General features: G+C 49.6%; 8 protein-coding genes and 1 non-coding gene across 9 annotated transcripts; 5 read left to right on the forward strand and 4 right to left on the reverse strand.

Moving 5' to 3' along the window:
• Positions 1-120: 120 nt before the first annotated feature.
• Positions 121-1,562, reverse strand: BKA58DRAFT_386379 (CAP domain-containing protein). The gene is made up of 2 exons (XM_046170459.1): positions 1,346-1,562; positions 121-1,298 (listed from the first exon to the last, which is right to left on the reverse strand). The coding sequence occupies exon 2, from the start codon at positions 1,213-1,215 to the stop codon at positions 331-333; it is 885 nt and encodes a 294-aa protein (XP_046024058.1). The 5' UTR covers positions 1,216-1,298; positions 1,346-1,562; the 3' UTR covers positions 121-330.
• A 1,379-nt stretch (positions 1,563-2,941) lies between these two features.
• Positions 2,942-5,232, forward strand: BKA58DRAFT_316939 (uncharacterized protein; the record flags this gene model as incomplete). The annotated part of the gene is made up of 2 exons (XM_046167599.1): positions 2,942-3,586; positions 3,634-5,232. 2 exons carry the CDS (start codon positions 2,942-2,944, stop codon positions 5,230-5,232), a joined length of 2,244 nt encoding a protein of 747 aa, XP_046024059.1.
• Positions 5,233-6,169: 937 nt separating this feature from the next.
• BKA58DRAFT_458804 (putative acetylornithine aminotransferase) lies at positions 6,170-7,724 on the forward strand (the record flags this gene model as incomplete). The annotated part of the gene is made up of 1 exon (XM_046174689.1): positions 6,170-7,724. The coding sequence occupies one exon, from the start codon at positions 6,170-6,172 to the stop codon at positions 7,583-7,585; it is 1,416 nt and encodes a 471-aa protein (XP_046024060.1). The 3' UTR covers positions 7,586-7,724.
• Positions 7,725-8,196: 472 nt separating this feature from the next.
• On the reverse strand, positions 8,197-9,148 carry BKA58DRAFT_189341 (uncharacterized protein). Its single transcript, XM_046165578.1, has 3 exons — positions 8,663-9,148; positions 8,470-8,604; positions 8,197-8,418 (listed from the first exon to the last, which is right to left on the reverse strand). Exons 1-3 carry the CDS (start codon positions 8,742-8,744, stop codon positions 8,243-8,245), a joined length of 393 nt encoding a protein of 130 aa, XP_046024061.1. The 5' UTR covers positions 8,745-9,148; the 3' UTR covers positions 8,197-8,242.
• A 475-nt stretch (positions 9,149-9,623) lies between these two features.
• BKA58DRAFT_458808 (uncharacterized protein) lies at positions 9,624-11,307 on the forward strand. The gene is made up of 3 exons (XM_046174690.1): positions 9,624-9,730; positions 9,789-10,209; positions 10,265-11,307. Exons 1-3 carry the CDS (start codon positions 9,668-9,670, stop codon positions 11,245-11,247), a joined length of 1,467 nt encoding a protein of 488 aa, XP_046024062.1. The 5' UTR covers positions 9,624-9,667; the 3' UTR covers positions 11,248-11,307.
• Positions 11,308-12,134: 827 nt separating this feature from the next.
• BKA58DRAFT_458814 (putative monooxygenase) lies at positions 12,135-14,323 on the forward strand (the record flags this gene model as incomplete). The annotated part of the gene is made up of 10 exons (XM_046174691.1): positions 12,135-12,372; positions 12,425-12,502; positions 12,555-12,764; positions 12,811-12,968; positions 13,018-13,113; positions 13,168-13,265; positions 13,322-13,446; positions 13,499-13,776; positions 13,832-14,050; positions 14,109-14,323. The coding sequence occupies exons 1-10, from the start codon at positions 12,158-12,160 to the stop codon at positions 14,321-14,323; spliced, it is 1,692 nt and encodes a 563-aa protein (XP_046024063.1). The 5' UTR covers positions 12,135-12,157.
• An 847-nt stretch (positions 14,324-15,170) lies between these two features.
• Positions 15,171-17,184, forward strand: BKA58DRAFT_412039 (amino acid/polyamine transporter I; the record flags this gene model as incomplete). Its single annotated transcript, XM_046172332.1, has 7 exons — positions 15,171-15,185; positions 15,364-15,467; positions 15,524-15,683; positions 15,741-15,963; positions 16,010-16,298; positions 16,352-16,536; positions 16,610-17,184. The coding sequence occupies 7 exons, from the start codon at positions 15,171-15,173 to the stop codon at positions 17,182-17,184; spliced, it is 1,551 nt and encodes a 516-aa protein (XP_046024064.1).
• Positions 17,185-17,831: 647 nt separating this feature from the next.
• On the reverse strand, positions 17,832-20,583 carry BKA58DRAFT_402567 (uncharacterized protein; the record flags this gene model as incomplete). The annotated part of the gene is made up of 9 exons (XM_046171731.1): positions 17,832-17,972; positions 18,088-18,457; positions 18,519-18,988; positions 19,043-19,230; positions 19,296-19,310; positions 19,355-19,360; positions 19,477-19,620; positions 19,931-20,330; positions 20,503-20,583. The coding sequence occupies 9 exons, from the start codon at positions 20,581-20,583 to the stop codon at positions 17,832-17,834; spliced, it is 1,815 nt and encodes a 604-aa protein (XP_046024065.1).
• Positions 20,584-23,909: 3,326 nt separating this feature from the next.
• BKA58DRAFT_t54 lies at positions 23,910-23,983 on the reverse strand. Its single transcript has one exon. It is a non-coding gene; the product is annotated as a tRNA-Ile (tRNA).
• Positions 23,984-24,040: the final 57 nt, after the last annotated feature.

Here is a 24,040-nt window from a genome sequence, read left to right on the forward strand (position 1 = left end):
CTAGCGGCCGAGGTTCGCCCACAACGTTGTCAGCGCCTGTCGAAAGGGTCCACTCTCTCGTAACTTTGCCGTTGCCACATCTATCACGTCTGCGAGATCTTTGCACCAACGTTGTGTAATGTTGAAGCGACACGGAAGAACACCAATGGGTCGGTCACAAACGAGTTTCAGCTCCACGCATCATGAGAACTTTGAGGCAACGACATGAATATTGAATCGACGTAAACTGCATTTGGAACTACTTAGATGCTGGTTGTTCATGGTATTGTACAGTAGCCCACATCATCGGAATTATCGAAAAGAAAAAGGACGTTCCCACTTGAGTGACGACTAGTCCGCCCAGCCGACGATATTAGCGGAGGGGACGGGAGGCGCGACTTTCGCTCCGTACTGGCCTTTATAGTTACCCGACGGAGCGTAATTGCAGACGGTGTACTTGTTCATGGCCGAACCTATGCCGTTGACAGTCATGGCCCCACCACAGTCAAGAGAGACGCATCCGACCTTGGTAGTGTCCTTCCACACCATTTGTGTAAGATGACCGACCTTCTCGAAGACCTCATGAGGTAGGTCACTCTTGCCAAACCAAGGTGTCATATGAGGAAGCTCGCCATGGTACCAGGTCTCCGATATGCCCGCCGTAACGTTGAACGCGTCACCAGAAACAACAAACAAGTTTTGACCTTGGCCGGCGCCCTGCGGGGTGAAGTGCTCGAAGTCGCACCTGCTAGCAGCAATACGCGCATTTTCCTCGCAGGCGAAGTCCCAGATCAGTGGAGCTGCATCGTGATTCGCACGAGCGGCGTTGTGATGGAACAGTATAGCAGCTTGATATTCGGGTCCAGAAGAGAGGTAGGCCTGGTCTTTGCCCGATGGATGTTTTTGAACTGGATCGGCAGGCTTGGGCGTAGGACTGTAGCTGGGCATAGGCGCTTGTGACATAAAGGGAGTATCAGGAACCTTGGAAGTCAAGGGCTCAGGCTTAGGCACAGGCTGGGGCTTCGGCTCCGGGGTTGGAGTGTCCTTGGGGCTATCGGTAGCGGATAGCGCCGAAGAGGTGGATGTAGGTAGAGTGTAGCCTCGAGTAACCGTGACGACGACTGTCTGTATGATCATTTTAGTCTCATAGACAACTCCCAGCTGCCTTGCATGGATGTGCGGACGAGCGAAGACACTAGCGGCCAGAGCTGAAGCGACAAGGATGAAGTGACGCATCTTGTGGTGGATGGAAGAGCTCAAGTTCGTAGTAGTATTTAGCAGTGGCGAAACCGTATCACCGTAAGGAGAAGATAGAAAGACTGCTTGTCATGTTAGAGATGGTCAGAGTGAAGAGGACTTGGCTTACCTAGTTGCGAGTTTCCTGGGAGCTGTGAGGTGCTGAAGTACGACTGGCACGACTGGGATAAAGAAGTGAGTGTAGTTGCACGACGGGTAAAGGGAGTGTATCCTGTCAGACAAGCTGTGGAAGGAGGAAATGAAGGGAACGACAGATGAAGGAGTGTGGGGTGGTAAAGTCAAGTCATAGTGTGGGAGAGGGACGGAGGGACGGAGGGAGGGAGCTGTTGATTGTTTATCAATATCGGATTAGCCGAGAGTAGCTACGGTGAGGCAGGAGCGATTACCACAAAGTAATAGACAACCCGAGCGCACCTGGGAAGCCACTATCACTCTTATCGCGAGAAGACGAGGGTATTTGTAACAGAGGCGATGCCATTGGTGGCAGTCGGATCCTGCTGGCCATTGCTCAGGTGGTTACAAGTGGGTGACTGCGCATGAAAGTGGTGAAGGTCATTCCTTGGCAGTACTAAGAGTCACTTCTGCTTTCGGATGGCATAACTGTCGATAGCGTCTCAGTAAGCAGTTGCAGCAACGCAGTCGAGACGCTTGCGTCCATTACACCTTCGCTCATCTCAACTCAAGTTGGCCTATCGATGGATGCTCCAGTTAATCCCGATATACCTTTCGTACTCGACTACCTCTTTATTACACGGACTACTCAGGTTTGCAACCAGCTCCAAGGCAGATGCGGCATCTTAGACCGCATTACGGGTCGCAATTACTTCTCACTAGGTGATTTTATAGCTGGACACTGCAAACCACTCTCGAGCTCGTTACGCAGGAAGGATGGACCACCTCGGTTGTGACATCATCTTCTTGAACAGAAAAGCGTACTTGCTTCAGGCCCAGGTTCAGCACTTGTACCATGTGCGAACCCCAAAGACATCATCTTGACCCTTTGTCACTTTGTTATTTGCAATCAAGTCACGATGGTGTGTGACATCGAATCCCAGAACGGACATAACATGCGTGAGTCCACGCTGCTGTCACCGTGACACCTCTCCAGATGTGGCCATTATAAGCTATGCAGTTGTCTACGACACAATCCTCAAATGCGAGGGACTGCAATCATCAGACTCTGTCTAGGACAGATGATATGTGTCTATCGAGCTTCGTTGATAAGCTTTCCGCAAGAGCTTCTCTACCAGAGCAGTGCGAATGGAAGCTTCTAGAAATGGCGTACAACGCACGTCATGACACTGAGGCTTACGTTGGCGTGATGTACCCGTGTACCACTCTTTAAGTTGATGCAGGTCAGAAGGGATGCAGATTGCAGAAATCCAAATCTCCGCGCCGATCTCCAGCCACTCAGGGTTCTAGAGATTACGTCGTTGGCGGGATGCGGGGCAATCCGGCAGGGGCGCGGAGCTACTTCGCATGATTGATAACGTCCAGTAGCCTCGGAGCCGCGCGCCACCAGATTTCACCATAACTCTTTTTTTGCTGTATGCCTGCCGTGAGATTCAATTTTCGAGGCTCCTGTCGATCTGCCCGCACCCCCATCGCGACCGCGCCACGCCGCCGTATACAAGCTCCAGCTACTGCAACCCCATCATCCACATCGCGAGCGCAACAGCGCGACTTCCGTACATCTATCCTGAGAATGGATGCGCATAGTTCTTCCGCTGGTTCCGCCACCGCAGGCGATGACTTGAAGCTCAAGAACCGCCTGAACGAGAGCCGCAGCCCCTACGTCCGAGGCCACATGAACAACCCGGTCGCATGGCAGATGTGGGGACCAGAGGCAATTGAGCTGGCGAAGAAGTCGAATAGGCTGATATTCATCAGCATAGGCTACGCTGCATGTCATTGGTGTCACGTCATGGAGCGCGAGTCGTTCGAGAATGAAGAGGTCGCAAAGCTGCTGAACGAGAACTTCATACCCATAAAGATCGATCGCGAAGAGCGGCCAGATGTCGATCGGATATACATGAACTATGTTCAGGCAACAACGGGCTCGGGAGGATGGCCGCTGAACGTCTTCATCACGCCAGATCTAGAACCGATCTTCGGTGGGACGTATTGGCCCGGTCCAGGGTCCACGATGGCCATGGGGGAGCACATTGGCTTTGTTGGCATAATCAAGAAGATTCGCGATGTGTGGAGGGATCAGCGGCAGAGGTGCCTGGAGTCGGCGAAGGAAATCACAGCGCAGCTGCGAGACTTTGCGGAGGACGGAAACATCAGCAGGAAAGACGGCGCGGCTCATGAAGGTCTGGATCTGGACCTTCTGGATGAGGCATATGAGGTGAGTTAGCAGCGCTTGGTATGAAGCCGGTGACTAATTGGTGACAGCACTTCAAGAAACGATACGACGCGAAGCACGCAGGCTTTGGAAGCGCACCCAAGTTCCCAACACCCTCGAACCTCCAATTCCTCCTCAAACTATCAGAGTATCCGAATGCGGTCAGGGAAGTGCTCGGAGCAAAGGACTGCACACACGCCAAAGATATGGTGATGGCAACACTGGACGCAATGAACAAGGGTGGCATACACGACCAGATCGGCAACGGCTTTGCGCGATACTCTGTCACGAAGGATTGGAGCCTACCGCATTTTGAGAAGATGCTGTACGATCAGACGCAACTCCTACCTGTATACCTGGACGCGTATCTCATGACGAAAAGCCCCGAACATCTATCCGCGGTCCACGACATCGCGACGTATCTTACCAGCCCGCCGATGCACGCTGAAAGTGGAGGCTTCTTCTCTTCCGAGGATGCTGATTCGTTATACCGGCCGAATGACAAGGAGAAGCGAGAGGGTGCCTTCTACGTATGGACGTTGAAGGAGTTCCAAGACATACTAGGCGACCGAGACGCAGAGATTCTTGCAAGATACTACAATGTTAAGGATGAGGGCAATGTTGAGCCCGAACATGATGCGCATGATGAGCTCATTAACCAGAACGTACTAGCCATCACCGCAACACCAGCAGACTTATCAAAACAGTTTGGTCTGTCAGAGGACGAGGTCAGCAAGATACTAACCGAGGGCCGGCAAAAACTGCTTGAGCACCGCAACAAGGAGCGCCCGCGGCCTGGGCTAGACGACAAGATTGTAGTATCTTGGAATGGTCTCGCCATTGGTGCCCTCGCACGAACATCCGCAGCGCTCTCATTGCAAGACCCCACGCGGTCAAAAGAATACCTCGCGGCGGCCGAGAAAGCAGCTGCTTTTCTGCAAAAAGAGCTCTACAGCCCCGACACCAAAACCCTCATCCGCGTCTACCGCGAAGGCCGCGGCGACGCCCCCGGTTTCGCCGACGACTACGCCTACCTGATATCTGGCCTAATCTCCCTCTACGAAGCCACCTTCAACGACAACTACCTTTCATGGGCGGACGACCTCCAACAAACGCAAATAAAAATGTTCTGGGACAAACAACACCTCGGATTCTTCTCGACGCCCGAAGACCAACAAGACCTCATCATGCGGCTGAAAGACGGCATGGACAACGCCGAACCAGGCACAAACGGCGTCTCAGCCCAGAACCTAGACCGTCTGGGTGCGCTGCTAGAAGACGAGGAGTACACCAAGAAAGCACGGGACACGGCGTCCGCTTTCGAAGCGGAGATTATGCAACACCCCTTCCTCTTCCCGAGCATGATGGACGCAGTCGTTGTTGGTAAACTTGGCATTAGACATAGCGTTATCACGGGTGAGGGGCAGAGAGTTGACGAGTGGCTGCAGAGGTATCGGGAGCGACCGGCTGGTCTTGGTACTGTTAGTAGAGTAGGGAAGGGCATGGGTGAGTGGTTGAGTAAGCGGAATGCGCTTGTCAAGAGTATGGACAAAGCGAGTGAAGGTGTTATGGTGTGTGAGGGTGGCGCGTGTAGAGACGCGTTGAGTATGGACATGGGCAGTGTAGGAGATGCTGTGCCGAAGGTGTAGGAACGTCCTGGGAGGGAGGCTTCATATCACGATGGGATGACTGTACGGTATACACGACGAATGGATATCTGTAGAAGACTATGAGCTATAAAAGATCGTACTGTAGCCACTATGACAGGATTTTCCAAGATGCGTTCTATATTCACCCTTATGTTTGCATGTTGGAGTCGCTTGACATCTGTCACTTTACTTGATAGAAGCAACATACCAAACAGGCGTGCAGCCTACATAAGTCTAAAACCCAAAACAATACAATATCCCAAGGCAACGTAGCCTCCTAGCCTATCTCTAGCGCACTAACACTGTATACAACTCTCGCCTCATGGGTTGCAATCCCAGAAGCCGAACAATCACCTCCGCTAAGGATCACATCGCGGCGCCGCAACACCACTCTTCCTAGCACATCTCGATAGGACAAATTAATCGCATTGCATTATTACCTACTCCTTCACACTCTTCTCTGATTGCAGTGACTGTGGGTGGTGCCTTCACGTACAGATGTATGCGGGTAGACTCTGGGTTTCCCAGCCATCCAACGTCACGCAGGGCCCTCAGGAGCGCCACGCTGACCAAGTGCCCTCAGCGCCGACCCTCCAAACGACACCAGTGCGGCAGGACTACGATACTACGATACGTTACGGAGACTTTGCGGGGTTTCCCCACCCCGAGAAATCAGGGTTCTCTCGGAAATTCCGGAAAACTAACCCGATGCTGTTTAGTGAAAGCCCATGGCCGGCAAGATATGCGATTAGAATCGGGGCTCCAAAGAGGCAGTATTGTCTCGGTAGTTAACAGCGGACACAAGTGTCGTCCACAAACGGACTACTCATATATGTTCGTTGACTGCACAGCCTTGCCGACCTTATCACTACACGAGACCCGGATTTACACCAGCAAGGCCATCAAGAACGAATCCTGCGTAAAAGCATACGACAAGATGGCAACATCAGGCTACCTTGACCATGCTCTCGAAGGCGCACGTAGAGAGTATTCGACACGTAATCCACGCTCTTTAAAGGCGCATCAAGATGCCCACTCCCACTTGCCAGGCGGTAATACCAGGACAGTTCTTCATGTGGACCCGTTCCCAATGACATGGGCCTCGGCAACGTCTGGTACCCTCACATCTATCGACGGCGACACATATATCGACCTTCTGGGCGAGTTCAGTGCAGGAATCTTCGGTCACTCCGAGCCAAGAATCGCAGAAGCTGTACAGGTTGCGCTGTCAAAAGGGTGGAACTATGGCGGGAACTCCCAAACCGAGAAAGAGTTTGCTCAAAAGGTTTGCGAACGATTCGGTCCAGCAGGTATCGAGCTCGTTCGGTTCACCAACTCTGGCACCGAAGCAAACACTACGGCTTTGGGGGCAGCGTTGGCCATTACCAAAAGACGAAAGATTCTAGTCTTCAGTGGCGGATACCATGGCAGCACACTTGTATTCCCGATGGCTCTGATGAAGGGATCAACCGCGCCTTGCATGAACTTACCACACGAGTTTGTGCACGCTCCCTATAACAACATCCCGGAGACAAAGGCTATTTTGGAAGGCCTCCCAAAGGCCTCCCTCGCGGCGATTCTGGTGGAACCCATCCAAGGATCTGGTGGCTGCAGAGCCGCAACCAAGGAATTTTTACACTACCTTCGTGGCGTGGCCGACAATACGGGTGCTATCCTAGTCTTCGACGAGGTCATGTCTTCGCGACTGGATTATTCCGGATATAGTGCCTCTCAGGGCGTGCGCGGGGATATCGTGACGCTCGGCAAATACATTGGCGGTGGCATGACCTTCGGAGCTTTCGGAGGCCGCAGAGACATCATGGAGCTTTTCGACCCCTCCAAAAATATGTTGTTTCATCCTGGTACCTACAACAACAACGTTCTCACGATGCACGCGGGACTTGTTGGCCTGGATATCTACAATGCCGGCGAGGTCGATCGCTTGAATAAGCTTGGCGAGGATCTGAAGACCAAAGTCCAACAAATCTTGATCGATGAGGGCTTATATCCCGACACGATCAAAAGAGCTTCATCAAACCTTATCGAGATCGACAGCTTGCAAGGCGATGTCACTGTACAGGTCGACGAGGATTCAAAATCTCAGCTGGAACACCTCCCACCTATGTTCATCACTGCGCGAGGGAGCATGCTCAATGTGCGTTTCTCGGGACCCGATGCTGCCAAGTGGCAAGCGCTATACTACCATCACATGCTCACCAAAAACATCCATATTGCTGTACGAGGCTACACACCACTCACCCTCTGCGCCAAGGAAGCGCACATAGACAACTACGCCAACGCCGTACAAGAGTTTGTACGGATGCACAAGTCTCAATTGATCTCCAAGTCTTAGTGCTGTATGTTTGGAGAAGATACGCATGAGCTACCCGGGTAGGCTGCCAATTGGAGGCAGTATATTCAGTTCAAGCGGTGAATAATGGGAAGGAAGTGTGTGACCAGGGCGTAGCTAGGAGTAAAATAGATCCTTTTACCAGTGGCGGGGCTGTCGACCGTTGAGAATGTTAGTTCTTAAAACTTCACAAGTCTATTGAAATGTACTTATCGTGGTATGGCCAGAAACTGATGTCAACTGCTCAATCTCAGCTACTGCAGCAAGTGGACGTTGTAGCCTGGCTGACCTCCTTGTTCAACGGCCAGTCAAGATCATCTCGCGTCGGATACATGTTAGTTTAGATCTGACTAGATATGATACTGTCGACAGTTGTTTATGCGCCACACGCGCTTCTTTTGCTAACATTCAGTTCTCCATAAGATACAATGAAGCTCCAGCATTTTCGACTCACAGTACCACACCACCACTGTTGAAGCGCAAAGTCATTTCAACAACTTCTACCCCAGGGTAATCTTAAAGCTCTCCAACGTACGCGCTGTCGCGATATATAGACGATGCTACGCTAGGAATATACAGAAGCTACAAACACAGCTGACGCATTTATGAGTGGTGTGACGTGAGTTTCAATTCCTTGCGATCAATACGCTTTGGGTTCTACTACTTCTCGATCATCTCTTTCGACTTCCCAAGCCCAGCAGCATACGAGCTACATTTGAACACAAGGGCGAATCTCTTGGTAGAGAAAATGATCTGACTTTGTCTCCGGATAAAGAATGCCTCTCCTTGATGCAGAGTAACCTTTTTCCCATTCTCGTCTTCCAAGTCGAGCTCGCCTGGTAGTGTCAGTAGAGTACAGGTAGGTTTCTGGGCCTATCTATGCTTACCTTTCACGACAATGCCAGACTCCTCGTGGTCCGTGGGCCCGTAATAGTCAACCTTGCCTGGGATGACGCGCAGAAAGCCAGCAAAGAGTTGGACATCCTTGTCTTGCTCCGCCGGACTTGTACCAAGAACACGACCTGTCAGCGAAGTAAGCTGTGATTGCACGTTTCGATGTGGAAAAAGCGTCGACTGTACCATAGTAATGAGTGTTTTCTACCAGACCTTCAACAAGTGGAGTGAGGTATTGTTCGTTCTCGGTGCAGTAGTCGAAACCCATGTTTGACGGACTCAGAGTGACAAGATTCTCGTACAAGTTCGTTTTGGTGCGAATGCTCTGTGCTGGGACGCAATGGATGAAGAGGGTATGTCTCGTCTCCTTGTGTTGGAGCTTAGACTGCCGCTCCGGTGTTGAGCCCCGCTTATTGTTGACTAGATAAGTAGGTTACGGCATTAAACATGACCGGAATATAGTCAGTTGCTGAAACTTGTCCCATCCAGTAGCAGAATCTATCCTTCCGTGTCCGAGCATGCACCCCGAGTCAATCAACCCAGAACTGCAACAGCGGGACACTAAAGCCGGAGGCACGGATGGGGGCAAAAACATCGTCCGGACACTTCCAGGCAGTCTAGTCCTTGGCAGCACAACTTTCGAGATTCCGGAACCAATTTCGGAATTTCGATGCTGAAGCGTACGGAGTCCAGATAATGGACCAGTCAGATCGATCAATTGACTCCATTGCGGGGAAACATGGATGCAGGTTGCAAGGGGCGGGCGGCAATCTAACCATTGTCGGTAGCTCTCTGGCCGAAGACCCGCCGAACGCGACTTCCAGACTCTGCGGAGTGACAGCTTCGGTCTCACGCACCCGAAACCTGCAATGAGTATATTGAGTGGTTGTTCCTTAATTGCTATCGCCGTTTTGTTGTCAGCAGCTGTCGTATGGCTCATTAGGCAGAGGCAGCCGTCAAGACGATCTAGTAGCCACCAACGGCCATATGGCCGGAAGGGATCCAGCGCTGAAATTCCGAACTCAATGGCTTGCGAAGACCCGCACTTCCTGCTATTCCCGAGTTGCCACGCCGTCTCTATTCATCTATACTTAGTTGTCCCGAGTACTTAGTAGCGAATCGGTCCTGCTTTTGCATTCAACAATAGTCAACACTCTTGCGCAGTGCCCCCCCAAGTTGGACACAATTAACATGCTCCCCCAATCGACGCCGACGATGGACAATGCTCCTTTGTCAGTTGCCATAGATCACATTGTGGGTCATCTCGGGAGAGACTCAGCTTTCACTCGGCGGCATACTAAAGTCCTAATAGGTTTCTGGGCTCTTTGAGCAATTCCCAGAACAAGTGTTTGAGGAGCACCACCCGCGGTACAAAGCTCTTCAAGACAGTTACTGGTCTGGGTACCAAAAGACTTTGAAACCCCGTTGTTTCTTTCAACCACATTCCGCGGAACAGCTCGGTCGAGCAGTGACTCTCTGCGCAAGAGGACAAGTTCCTTTCGGAGTGAAGAGCGGCGGTCACGGCCACTTCGCAGGGCAGTCCAGCATTGAAGGAGGCATTCAATTTGACTTGGTGAAGCTCAAGACGCTTGAGATCAAGAGGGGTGAAGGCACAGTCCTGGTCGGTCCTGGTAACACCTGGGGTTCTGTGTATGAGAAGTTACAGAAGGAAGGCTTGATCGTCGTAGGCGGCAGATCTGCGAACGTTGGGGTCGGCGGGTACTTAGTTGGGGGTATGCAACTGCCAGGATCCTTTTCTTGGCTTTATTCGTTATTAACTGTTCACAGGCGGCATATCGTTTTACGCAGCACGACTCGGCTGGGGCATCGACAATGTACGCTCTTTCGAGATCGTGCTCGCTACTGGCCGCGTCGTCACCACGAGTGCGGAGAGCGAGCCCAATCTCTACCGTGCACTACGAGGTGGCGGCTCCAACTTTGGAATTATAACAGCTTTCGAGCTGGAAGCTTATCCTTATAATGGCATGTGGGGAGGTCGCACGCTGATTGACAGTGTACATGCCAGACAAGCTATCGCTGCTTACGAGGGATTTGTGAGCAAGCAGAACGCCAACCCGAAAGGCCACACAATTTTCATCGCGACCTACGATGAGGGACCGCTTCGGCTCATCCAATACATGGTCTACACGGAACCCCAGGCTGACCTGCCCATATTCGAAGAGCTTCGGAAAGTTCCAACAATCGAATCTGAGCTGGGACTCACAGATTATACGGCGCTGGCAAACAATATTGCCGGTTTACAAGATGGTGTTGGCTTTCGTGCCGCTGTTGCCACCCTCACTCTCAAACTCGACAAAGACCTCCTCAATTTTGCTTATGATGTTTTCGTGACGGAGGCTGGGCCTAAGTCACAATACATCAATTCAACAATGGAGTTTCACGCCATTCCCCAAACACCTAGTCCTGCTGAAAACAGGTTCGGATTGGAAGGTGTTGATGGGCCTCTGGTCTCCTTTCTGTTAATCTTCGTTACTTCAGAAGCGCGGTATGATAACGAGGTGACGGAGACACTGCAGAAGATCATTGGACTTGTTGAGAAGGAAGCCAGGAAGAGAAACCTGTATCACCCTTTCCTGTTTGCGAACTATTCGGCGCAGTGGCAACCTGTGATGGATAGCTATGGCGAAGGCAACATCAAGTATTTGACTGAGGTCGCCAACGTGTACGATCCTAACCGGGTTTTCCAGCGCTTACAGCCTGGCTCATTCAAATTCAGCAGTCCACGGAGAGCTATACAGGCAAAGGTATGAAGGCAGGACCGGCAGGTTTCTTGGAAAATCACAAAACGAGAATATCGATCAACTATCAACCCCTATTTCACATTTGTTGGGTAGAAAGCCTTTGATTTTTCAACAATCATCATGCTACGAACAGTGAACCTTGCTATGTTGTCAAACTAACCTACGCGATCAAGTAATGCAATGCTACGCCATGACAACGACCGTAGCATGTGGTACTTTAGACTTCCGCATGGACTCCGGACATGGACTATCGGTTCAAAAGAGCGTATTCAATTCATCAAAGTGCTATGGCGGCAGGTAATCCGACCACGAATGATCGGAGATATATGGAAATTCCCGAATAGGCCACACGCCACCAAGTATGCAAAGTTTCAGTGTCGCTCCATATCTTCCATGGCAAGATGAACATTCAGACGTTCACTGCCTTAGCTATTCCATTCATGCATCAGTAGCTGCCACTTTCGCCATAGCAACACGTCATCCTGATGATACTATGATAGCCGAAGATGTCCCATGATTCCGCTTGTCAGACCCGTGGTGGTCCGACCTCATTACCGTGCTGCTAAAGTGGAGCCCAGGTGCCCCACTGTCCGGAAATTCCGACTTCTCGGCGCAGATCTCGGTTTCACAGCAGCGAATCAGCGGACACTTCCGCTAAAGTCCCGACCAGAACTTTGCGACCGGACGTTGATGACCGGTAAATCAACCTTAAAAACAATTGGCCGGTCTGGCTTCGGAGGCTGCACAATTTCAGAATACATCAAGAGAATAATTGGCAAAAAAAAGCATTCATCGCATCTTTTGTCAAAAAGACTTCTTTTTCACATTTCAACGAACAGGTTCGTGTAAGTTTTGGCCATCACTGTCTTCTGCATTGCTCTGCTAAAATATGGCAGCGTAGTTCTACGATACTGCAGGAATGGGAAGTATCGATCACATTTCTGCCTCTGGCGGGCAGGCGTACACGGTCGAGGACACGATTCTGGGGCATTCGCGTCCACTCCGTGTCATCTGTATCGGGGCTGGCGCGACTGGAATCGATCTTGCCTACAAGATGAAACGTCATCTCACGTCATTCGAGCTCCAGATTTATGAAAAGAACCCAGAGCTTGGGGGCACTTGGTTCGAGAATACGTAAGCATTAAAATCCTTGACAGCGAGACTTGTGACTGATGCGACGAGAAAGTTATCCGGGGTGCGCATGCGATATTCCCGCGCATATCTACGAGTACGAATGGGCTCCAAACCCAGACTGGTCCCAATTGTGAGTAACGTTGTGAAGGATAAGAGTGCGTTATATTGATTCTCGATCGCAGTTACGCCTCACAACCGGAAATTTTGCAATATTTCCGCGACACAGCAAGAAAGTTCGATCTTGAGAAGTTCATACGGTTTGGCAGCGAGGTCGTTGAGGCTCGCTGGAATGAAGACAAAGGCCAATGGCTTATCAGGATACTTGATCGATCGACTGGGGCGATAGCAGAAGACTGGTGCCATTTCTTCATCAATGGTGGCGGATTCTTGAAGTAGGAGATTCATTCATTGTCGAGTACGCTTGCTAACATTTCATAGCAACTGGCAGTGGCCCCAGATCGAAGGACTGCACTCTTTCCAAGGGTCTTTACTGCATTCGGCAGCTTGGCAAAATGATGTCGAGCTGAAAGGAAAGAGAGTTGCTGTGATCGGAAACGGCTCGTCAGGCATACAGCTCGTGACCGCAATACAGCCAGGTATGCTACATCGAACGAGCCACGCGGATCAGCATGCTTACGCGAACAGCGGCTGCACATCTGACAACTTTCATCCGAAGTCCTACCTGGATCGCCACCACATTAGGTCAAGATTTCGCAGGCCCGAATGGAGCCAATTTTGATTGTATGTCCCGAGAGCGGAAAGCAAGCGCTGGTAATTTGACTGACTTGTTCAAAGATACGGACGCACAGAAACGGGAGTTTGAGGCTCATCCGGAAAAGCTTGTTGCATATCGGAAAGCAATCGAGGCTGATTTGAACAGTGGATTTGCATCGGTATGTTATTGACGGCCTGAAAGTCGAGGAAAATGTCCTCTAACAGCGCTCCTTAGGCACTCCACGATTCACCAGAGCAAGCCTTGGCGAGAGAAAACCTGACGCAAATGATGCGAGCCCGCTTAGGGAAAGACAATGGCTTAGCAGATCGCATTATTCCCAGTTTTGGTGTGGGGTGCAGGTAAGAAATTGGCCGAATTTCAGAAAGATGCACTGTTCTGACTCTATAATAGACGACCAACGCCGGGCGTTGGCTATCTGGAAGTGTTGACGGAGAAGAACGTTCGGGTGGTGTTCGACTCCATTACGAAGGTAGTCCCGCAAGGTATCGAGATATCAACTGGCGAAGTTATTGAGCTTGATGCCATCGTGTGCGCCACTGGTTTCAACGTCTCCTGGAAACCCCGATTTCCTATCATCGGTCGTAATAACATCGATATGCGCGACCAATGGAGCTCCCGGCCGACGGCATACCTTTCTTTCGCTGTACCAAACTTCCCCAATTACATCCGTCAGTATCCGCACTTACCTGAAGATTCGGCTGGTCAGCTGACGAGAAACTACAGTTTACATGGGCCCCAACGGTCCCTTGTCTCATGGATCTGCACTCCCGAGCATCGAGCACTTCACAAGATATGTGATCAAACTCCTGCACAAAGTACAAACGGAAGGTTACAAATCGGTTGTGCCCAAACAAAAGGCCCTGGACGACTTCATCGAGCATGCGGACACATTTCTGACTCGCACTGTTTGGAATGCCAAGTGTCGATCCTGGCTAAAAGGCGGTGAGTAGAAACAACTCCTTCCCAAAGTCTGTTTGTCAGGTTGGCTAACATTCCCCAGGAAAGGAAGACGGCCCGGCTTTAGTCCATCCCGGCAGCCGATTACACTGGTTCCATATGCTCATGAATCCGCGGTGGGAAGATTGGGAGTGGACCACAGTGAACCAGAATAGGTTCGCCTACCTCGGGAATGGCTTTACAACTATGGAGGCAAAGGGAAAAGACAAGGCATGGTATTTTGGAAACCCGGACCAGGGTTACGAATCTATCATCTGAGATACCGTGGGCTGCACGGGGTTGCTTTTGAAGTCGTGGCTTGGGGGCACACTGCCCATGCGTATATCCAGAAGTCTCTGATAGCATCAATTCAGTATTTGAACAGTATCTGTAAGATGTGTGCGATTGTGTCTGTTCTCGCGAAGTTTGTGCTCGCGCTGTTCTGGCGCTCCCGGCTGAGGATAGACAAGAGCATTCTTCCGTGGCTTTGGCGTAAATGTCGATTCCCAATCGCGACCTAACATTTCAATTCTCCCTGCACAACAAAAATATATACATCAAATAAGATAAGGTCGTCTACGGTCCTTTCCGGCTACCATGGCTATCTGCCAGGCGTAAGCCCAGGGCATCTTGCATTTTGTGGGAGATTTGTAAATTGTAACCAACCTGGGGAGACAATTATCATATCCCATCCAAATTATCTTCTTGTGACCATAAGGAAAGAACAGATTCGACATCTGCGCGTCTCAATGTCTCGCGCACTCGCCATCCGCTTCACTGCTTCTGTCACGCTCCTTATTCAACGCCACGCTCACTGCTGCTGCGCCTAGAAGCTCAAATCCTCGCTAATTCACTTCGATGTAAAGGCACGATACCATAAGTGATTTGGAGTATCATCGTTCAGGTCGGGCCGAACACTCCATACCAGCCTCAAAATGGGTACCTGATCCCGGAAGCAGGATACCGAGACCACGTTCCGATGGACTAGCTCACCCCGCCCCCGCCCTCTCTAACTCCACAAATACCGTGCCCCGGTATTTCCGGACGGAACATTCTTATCACTTGGCAATATGCCTTTGGTTTTAGTACGGTTTTTCCGGACGGAGCATTGTTATCACTTGGCAACATGCCTTTAGTTTTAGTACGGTCTTTCCGCACAGAGAACAGTATCATTATCATCTTTATTCTCTCCATCCTTCGTTGACATGCAGTCGAAGACGTCTAAAGATGTGGGCGTCGATACTGCAGACGGCTCCTTGAGCGCAGTGGAGTCTCATGGAATAGGTCTCGTAGAAAGCCTCGGGCAAACCTACTCAAAGACCAATGCCAATTCTGCCGACGATGCCATCCTACGTGCTCAGGGCCACAAGGCTGCGATGCCTCGTCTCTTCTCAATCGTGTCCACAATGGGACTGATGTTTTGGTAACGATTCCTAGGCTTAATGTGGTCCATCACAGTCAGCTAACAAAGTGCACTAGCATTATGAATGCATGGGTCGGTTCTCTGAGCACGTTTGGGCAGAACTTGCGATACGGTGGACCACTTTTGGTCATCTTCGCGGCTTTGATAGCTGCATTTGTTCAATGGACAGTGACATTAGGCCTGTCAGAGCTCGCCTCTGCATTCCCGAGTTCTGGGGTAAGAACCTATCCACCTCGAACGGAACATGTTTTCTAAACCTTACATCAAATATAGGGTCAATACCATTTCATGTACATCCTGGCGCCCGAGAAATGGAAGCGCTTCAGCGCTTTTGTGATAGGGTGGATGACGGTTCTAGCTTGGTGGTTTGCTACGTCTGCTGGCCTTTCCCTGGTCGCAGTTGCGTCTACTGGACTGGCCGCCTTCATGGATCCAAGCTATACACCCAAGAATTGGCATATCTACCTCTGCTTTCTCGCAATGGCCTTTTGCTCAGGTGCGTAAATCTGGGGGTTTCAAGTATCTTTACTGACCGCAAACAGTTATCCCTATATTTGCGTTCCCAAAATCGGTTCCAAAAATCACAGCTGGCTCAATGTACCTTAGTCTGGGCGGTTTCGTGGCATGGTTCATTGTGCTACTGGCCACATCATTGCGGACTAACGATGCTTCGTTTGTTCTCGCATCAGACCCGGGCGTCAGTGGCTGGAACCAAGGAGCTGCATGGTTATTAGGCATCACCAACGCCATGTACAACTTCGGGGGATCAGATTCACCCATCCACATTGCAGAAGAGATGCACAGTCCCGGGCGAAAGTTGCCGATCGTTATGTGGGTCACCCAAAATAAATGTTATCGAGCATTGGCTAATGTGTGTGACGCAGGAACACTACTATGCTGATCGCGGTTCTGACCGCTGTGCCTATGATGGCTGCGGCTATGGTCAAGATAACAGACACGGAGGCAGTCATGAACTCTGTTTTCCCCGCTGTTGAGCTCATGTATCAGGCGACCGGGAATCGTACATTGACCCTAGTCATGGCTGTTTGGCTGATTATCGTGTACATGTGTAAGACAGTCCCCAATCCTTTACGCGAGGTCTTTACTGGTAATAATTCGCCATGCTAATTTTTGTCTAACAGCTTGTATGCCGCCCCAATTCATCACCGCTGGTCGCGTCACCTGGGCTTTTGCAAGAGACAAAGGCACTCCATACCACGAGTTCTTCTCGCACATCGATCCAAAACTCCAATTCCCGGCAAGGTCTACATTGCTAGCACTGGTGTTCATCTCCTTCTACGGCTTGATATATATGGCTAGCACAACGGCATTCAATTCCGTCATCACGTCGGCCGTACTCTTTCTCAACATCACTTTGGTAGCACCTCAAACCATGCTCGTTCTGCGTGGTCGAGAGAAGATGCTCCCTGAGCGGCCCTTGAAACTCGGATATCTCGGTTATTTCTGCAACATTTTCTCCACGCTCTGGATTTTCGTTCTAGTGGTCCTGGTCTGTATGCCTCCGGCACTCCCGGTAACAGTAGCGTCTATGAATTGGACCCCGCCAATCCTCGTCGGGCTATTCCTTCTTATAACTGTTGGCTGGTTTACCTTCGGGACGAAACGATTCGAGGGACCGAAGATTGATTGGGAGCTGCTGAACCAGGCGAACGAAATGCAGACTGGGTTACACATAGGGCGCAAAACCCACACCTAGGGTCTTTTCTAATCATCAGCATCACAAAATTCTAAGGGTTCTGGACATGTAGCGGCCTGATAGTTGATTGCTTGGAAGAGGCGAAAGTGGCACGCGCCTATGTTCTTGTATCGACCTACGTATCACTCTGATTCGATAACCATGTACATACTGAAATGCAGCGGATTTGCCTTATTCCTGACGCGGGTGTGGAAGTTGATGATTTGCTGCACTACGTAGGAACAATGCTTCTCCGCGTGCCTGGCCTTGGCTTTCGGCTATATTCGGACGAACAGACCCAAAGATCCGCCGGGGACTCGGCGGCACTTGGGAAAAGCACGAAACTTTTTGCCCTCATATTCGGTTTGACACAGATGTCTCTGGTAGTAGAGAGCGATAGCTTAGGTCGAGTCAATGCTTAAAAATCTCTCGCATTACTGATGCTCTTACTGGGAAACGAGAGTATTGTTCTAACATCTCTGCAGTAGTGGGAAACATTGCGTATCATACATCCCCGATCAAATGTCTTAGTCTCAGGAGTTCGTCTGACAATTAGGCGTCGCGTATGACTAGCCGAGCTACCTCCCATGCGTCTAGTGCATTCGCTATTGCATGGCTCTTGGGTTTTCTGAGCACACGACTTGCAACACTGGATTGCAATACGAGCCTCAGGCGAAAGGATCACCGAAGAAATCGGCTATGTCATACCCGGACGGCAATGACATGTACAACGATGAGCTCGGCGCTGGGAAATCGAGAAATCTGAATCCATCCGCGTCCGAAATGTTGTCGTCGTCCACGCCGTTCATCTGCAAATGGTCAAACAGTTTGTAATGGTGCGTATGGAACAGGGTAAGTCTCGAGGAAAATATGGCAAGAATTATATGGAGAGGACCCCGATGACGAGAAAAGAAGCAAACTTACCAGATCATTGGCGCCTGCGGCCGATAGCTGCTCGAACTCATATCGGGACAAGAGATCAGATCTCTGCACAGCTTGAAGGCTGTCATCAGGTTGCCCTCGGCGGATGCTGGGTCCTGCGGCTTTGGCGATGTCACTAGCCCCATTCGCATGGTCTCTGGTCAACGTCTCGACGTAGAGGCGTGCGATAGAGGTAAATTCCGCAACTTTAGCGTCGTGAATCGTGCCATGCGCCAATAGGTCGAGTCTAGCGTAGTGCGCCGCAATAATATCGAGGTATGATAAATTCTTTTTGGTCTCAGGATGTAGCGGGTTGTGAACTACAAAGTCGAAGATGATGAACATCGCAACCATCGGCATGACTCCGATTATCCTGTAGAATTTTTTTCCGTTAGTTATTACATTCCATTTGGTTTCGCCACTGGAAGAATTACCAGACAGGAGTGAAAGGATTCATTGGGATCATGTAGGTCGACTCAATGATCGAGCGCGCTGTCATTAAGAGGCACTTCTTGTTCTCGGATCGTCGCTGCGACACTCCATGCGGACACAGGTGAAGGGTCATTCGTGATATACAAATTCTCAGGTTGTAATATGCAAAGTGGATCTTTAGAACCATTTCTTGCATATAAAGAGGACTGAATCGATGTTGCTGCAGAGACGAGCCTGGACGGTAGTTTTCGGGAATCGAAATCAACCATGACTGAAGTTCGTCGTTGATACGATCCATTTTCTGGAAAAGTTCCTGTGCCGAATCCAAGGTCGCAGTTACCGAAAATAGTGAATCGTATGCTTTCGATAAAATTCTCGAGTAGCGTGCCCAACAAGGAAGCCAGGCGAAGTCTTCGGCACTGCTTGCCAGGTCTGTAGGAAGAGGACAGCTGATGTCGATATCTGAGATCAACTGTTTTCTACCATTTAGCAAATTATTCTATCATCAGTTTCAATGTCGACATACAGAGGCGTTGCTGGAATTGAAAGCGTATTCTTTTTCCAGGCAGTAGACAACCCAGAATGCCCGCCTACCTTGTTGGTATGAGCCATGGTCCAGATTTCTTTTGTGCAGCCCTAAAGTCATAATCGTTCTTGCCGCCTCCGAGATACACAGTGTCTCAATCTGCAGACTCGAATAATTGAGGGCGAATACTGCCTGGGATTAAAGTACTATTAATATCGGAGAGGGTTGCATTCTCAGGTCTGCGCAAACTTACCATTGCCGTCATTGCCTACTAAGATTAGCATCAAGCTCTTGACAAAGGCTAGGACTTACCTGTGCCTTGAGCAAAGAAGCCTTACACATCAACACGTCTTGGAAATGTCGAAAGGAGAGTCTGAAGTAGTGCCATGCTAGGCCCTTTGCGGGTTCAAAAGAACCCCCATCATGATACATACATCCAAGGCTCAGGACAGTATGATACAGAGCCAACCATGTCTCCTGAGTTGAGTCTGAAGCTTCAAGTCGGGTAGACGAGGCTCTCGCTTCGAAGGCAGCTCGGTCGAGGAACGGATACACGGGATGAACTTGCTCGAAATAAGCTATGCTCTGATTAGCCCCAAGAAATTAGGTGTGTCTTTCATTGGTGAAGTTCGTACATCCTATGTACTGAGACCGGCGCTCAGGAGAATCATCAACGTTGTCAGGTGGTTCGTTCGCCTGAGAACCAGCCTCCCAACGGGCTTGCATTTGTGCTTCTAACGTATTAACGAGGGTTTTGAGCCTGTCATGGCCAAGTTTTAAACAGAGATGGTCGACGGCATGATCGGAGAAGAATGCTAGACTAGAGCTAGGAACTGATTCGTGTTAACAGGTCTAGGATCGCTCGGGGCCCTCTCAGTCTATACTGACCGTGTTCTTCCACTGTTTGTCGCGACACACTGTAGGACCCCTCGGGATACAGAGGTCTCAGCTCTTCAGGAGTTCTTGTTGGTTCCAGAGGATGGAGTATCCTGTCAACATAGAGTGCTGAGTCCCAATTACCATTTGTCGATTCCGAGGCCACTTGGTTTCTCAGCATAGGTTGCGCAGTCCCGGAAGCGTTCCATGCATTTGCGTAGGTTGGGGTTGGAGGAGCAGCGTTCGTAATGTCGTCAGTGTCGTTCGTTTGCGCTCCACTGGGCCCGGAAGTTGACGAAGACACAGTCGATGTTCGCCGGCGAGCATTTACAGCATTTCTTTCCTTCGCAGACCTTGATGTGTAAGGTTTTCGTACTTTCGTGGGCGAGAAACTGCATCGAAGCCCTCGCTTCTGGAGCGATGAAGTCAGCCATATGCATCGTTAGGTCTGGTTGGCGGAAAAGACATTGGCATACGTTGCATAACATGCACGCCTCATCCTGCGGATTGTTTTCTGTGACTCGTAAGCCTCGTGGCACGTGAAGGAGCATAGCATGTGGGTTCTACTGACTTAGACAACGCACTTTCCAGGTTCTGCAGTTATCACAAGTGCTGAGTAATTTCGTAGGACGTGAACTATCAGCCTTGCCTGCATCGGAAAACATGGTGCTTCACTAGGGTTATCTTAAGGATCATGGATGTATTGGCAGTGGTCGGCACTAAGAAGAGGCTGCCCTGCAGATAACGCCCTGCAAAAAAGCGGGGAAAGTCGCGCTTGGCAGCGCTCCTTGTGATACCGTGGCCGTGCGCTCGGCGAACCGGTTCATATGCCGACCCACCAAACACTAAAACACGCGACGCGGTCCAAACTTCAGCACGTAATAATTTGCCTACTACAATGTAGGTTCAGAAAGAATAGAGTGCGCCTTTGACTCAGACTGCGGTCTGGTCCTGGGCCGGACTGCGTCATTGAGATTGTACTTTGGTATACGGTATGATTGTGATAACTTTGAGGTACAATGTAGGTACATAGTAAGTAGCGACACTTTGCTATGACTCTACTAAGACTATAACTATATATCATAGTCACCAATGAATTTTGCTTCCTTTGTGCAACCCTGCATTTGAGCCAAATCTGCGCCTGCCTGTATCCTCATGGAATTTGATCCGTGGTTCAGTAATATCGTCAAGTCAGCGACTCGATGTTCAACATCGTCACGGCGAAGCCCTCGTTTCAACAGCCACGCAAGCCTGCAAGATGCGCAAATGCTGTCGCAGTCTTCCACTTATCGAAACGCAATGCAACACCAGGCGACAGTCTGAGCTGCCCTTCTTTGTACTAGCGACTATCGCACGTGCATCCTTCACAGTCGCTCGGCCTGCAAAGCAAGTAAGCTTTGCGTTCGCACATGTATCGGGTACTAATCTTCAGCAGGTGTTGCGCCCACAAACCAAGCCACCTTTCTGGTACTTTTATCTCTATCTCATCGAAATACTATGACCCATTTCCGACAAGCGACTCACAACTTCGAAAACCATACCACACCCATACAGCCCAGTCTTCTCGAATGAAACGCGCTTTCATTTACCTCCGCTACATCCCGATAACCTATCGCTAGCGAGCGACTCACGACTTCGGCAATCCATAACACAGCTAGCAAAATTCTTATTGTGGAGACTTGGATTCAGATCTCCAACCGCAGCGCTCCTCGGAGAGGGTTGATCGAAGAGCTGATCACGGCAAGGCCCAGAGACTTCCGATGATACTTTCTACTCAATCGGCTAAGCATCACCAACGCATCCTCCACAAATTTTGGACCCTCGCAGCATTCTTCCGTGTCTCTCCACGAATCAGTTCTTCACGTTCCAACAACGTATTCTCAGACGCAGACTTGACCTAATCCACTCCTCGCAGGACTTATCTAGCACTTTACAATTATTCGTCCCATTTCTTCCCACGCATCGTCAATTCCAAAGATCCCTCACAGCGCTGAGCTCTAGACTCCGAGATCTGCAACCTCAAAGGTCCTTCGCAGTGCTACGCTGCGAGGCATCCTCAGCCCCAAAAGCCCTTCGCTGCGAGGTTTCGAAACGTCCTCGCAGCGTTTGAAGACATTCTCAGGGAGCTCAAAGATATGCTAGCAAGGCTTGAAGCAGACTAGCTTAATCATGTATCCGTACACGTCTTCTTCATAACACATATTCTCTTCTCCTCCCGCTTTGCTAGATGTGCTGTCACTTTCGTCCTCCCCATAGACTTGTCGTAGTCTTCTCTCTTTACTCTATGTGCTGTTTCTCTATTCTCTTTTCTTATGTCGCTCTTCTTTAATGTCCTTGTGGTTAGCTTTGTTCCTCTTGCTAGATATCTTTCTCTACGCATGTTCGTGTTGCTAGATATATAGTCAAACGTTTTTCTTTGATAGATATGTTTTTTCTCTTGTTCTTTTCCTAGTCTTTCTCCCTCTCTCGCTATGTATTTTCCTACAGGCAGATATTCTTATCCAGATGTGCGTTCGAGACCTTCTCTTTCCTAGGTATAGTCTTCTTGTAACATAAGATGGCGAAGGCGGAGTGAAGAGAACAGTTACATGATATGCTTGCTTCTCTCGCTTAGGTCTTAGCCTAGAAACTTGCTCTTAACCTGCGCTCCGCCCGCAAAGGAAAGGATAAGAATTATTCTCTTTCTTCTACAAACAACTACCTTTATTAACGTAGGAATATAGAGCTGTCCTCTACTATTCTCTTGTAGTGTGAAGCAAGTACTATTGCCTACAACTACCTCTTACACTTCTCTCCTTTTTGTCCTTCTCTAGTATCTTACCTGTCTTTGCTAAATGTTCTTTCGCATGCATGTTGCCTTCGCTTGGTCATGTTTGCTTCAATTCATATCATATTTGTTCTATTTGTGTGCTCGATGTATTATCTTCCCTATCCGCGTGCGTCCGATTCTTAGCTGTAACACATCGTACGTCTTTTGTGTCATTGCTTAGTGTCGCATCTTACGTAGCCGCTTTACTATCTTTCTTGGCTAAGTTCTTGACATGTGGTACGATAAGGAATGTTCATCTCGATAAGAAGATTTGTCGATACGAAAGTGTAAACATGATCCAAGATCAGTCTGTCATGCTCTCCCTGACAGGTATAGTACATACTAGTTCGGCCTTTGCTCAAGTGTTCCTGAAAAAGTCTTTTCACTCCGCTACTTGCTGTCTATGGGTGACGCTTCCCGGACAATCCTTCTAGATGTTGCTGAATATGGCGGAAGCGGAAAGGCTAGTTTGGATCTTTACTGCAATTGCGTATACCTTGTGTTAATACCACTTCGCGCAGGCAAGAATAACTACACGTTTAACGTAGTTATATTGTTACTCGTAAGGAAACTCTATGTCAGAAAGCTAGTAGGTAGCGCTCATGGAAAACTCTCTTGTATTGCGACAGGTTTCTTGCGAGGCTTAGTCGTCCAAGGCTACGACATCTTGTAGCGCAGACAATGAGAACGAAGTTTATTTAGAACCAGACCTAAAAGTATACAGCTACTATAGCGAGGAAGGAGGTAGCGCGCGTGTATCCTCATCATTGAGCACAACCGCAGGTAGCTGTGCATTGCATGTTGTCTTACTTGTGGACTGCACGTTATGTGAGACTACCTAGGTAGCTATGCGTTGAACGACTTAGCTTTACGTTCTATGGAACTTTCTTTGTAGTAATGCAAGTGGAACAAGCTACGTATCCATCTTACTATAGAGACATGTTGCCACCATACAAGAGTGTGTAGAATATTATTGCTCTCTTACTTGTCTCCGCAACACAAAGTATAAAGCAGCATTTTTCTCTTACCTTGTTCGCAAAAAACATAGCAGGGCTAGACTTAGATACATAGAGACGTAGCATAGCCTTCTCTAGTTGCTCTTACTTACGTGTTGCTAACTAAGACTACAAGATAGACCTTTAGATTTGAGTACATTCCAAGAGCAAAAAACAATTGCTTGAGTGGTCACTACGAGGGTCGAACTCGCGACCTTGGCGTTATTAGCACCACGCTCTAACCAACTGAGCTAAGCGACCTGCTGTTGTTGTTCGATGGAGAAGTTGATTCTTGTAAAATTTATATTGGCAATCGTT

This window comes from Alternaria rosae (genome assembly GCF_020736505.1).
Source record: "Alternaria rosae strain MPI-PUGE-AT-0040 chromosome Unknown BKA58scaffold_6, whole genome shotgun sequence".
Classification (NCBI taxonomy): Eukaryota; Fungi; Ascomycota; class Dothideomycetes; order Pleosporales; family Pleosporaceae; genus Alternaria; species Alternaria rosae.

Excerpts from the sequence above, each read along its gene's own strand:
- BKA58DRAFT_386379 (XM_046170459.1), bottom strand. The coding sequence starts at position 1,215 with ATGCGTCACTTCATCCTTGTCGCTTCAGCTCTGGCCGCTAGTGTCTTC.
- BKA58DRAFT_458808 (XM_046174690.1), top strand. The coding sequence starts at position 9,668 with ATGCTCCCCCAATCGACGCCGACGATGGACAATGCTCCTTTGTCAGTT. Across the intron at positions 9,731-9,788 it reads CAGTTGCCATAGATCACATT|GTTTCTGGGCTCTTTGAGCA; the intron begins GTGGGTCATCTC and ends AAGTCCTAATAG. Across the intron at positions 10,210-10,264 it reads CGGCGGGTACTTAGTTGGGG|GCGGCATATCGTTTTACGCA; the intron begins GTATGCAACTGC and ends AACTGTTCACAG.
- BKA58DRAFT_189341 (XM_046165578.1), bottom strand. The coding sequence starts at position 8,744 with ATGGGTTTCGACTACTGCACCGAGAACGAACAATACCTCACTCCACTT. Across the intron at positions 8,605-8,662 it reads AGAAAACACTCATTACTATG|GTCGTGTTCTTGGTACAAGT; the intron begins GTACAGTCGACG and ends CTTCGCTGACAG. Across the intron at positions 8,419-8,469 it reads GTCTGGCATTGTCGTGAAAG|GCGAGCTCGACTTGGAAGAC; the intron begins GTAAGCATAGAT and ends TGACACTACCAG.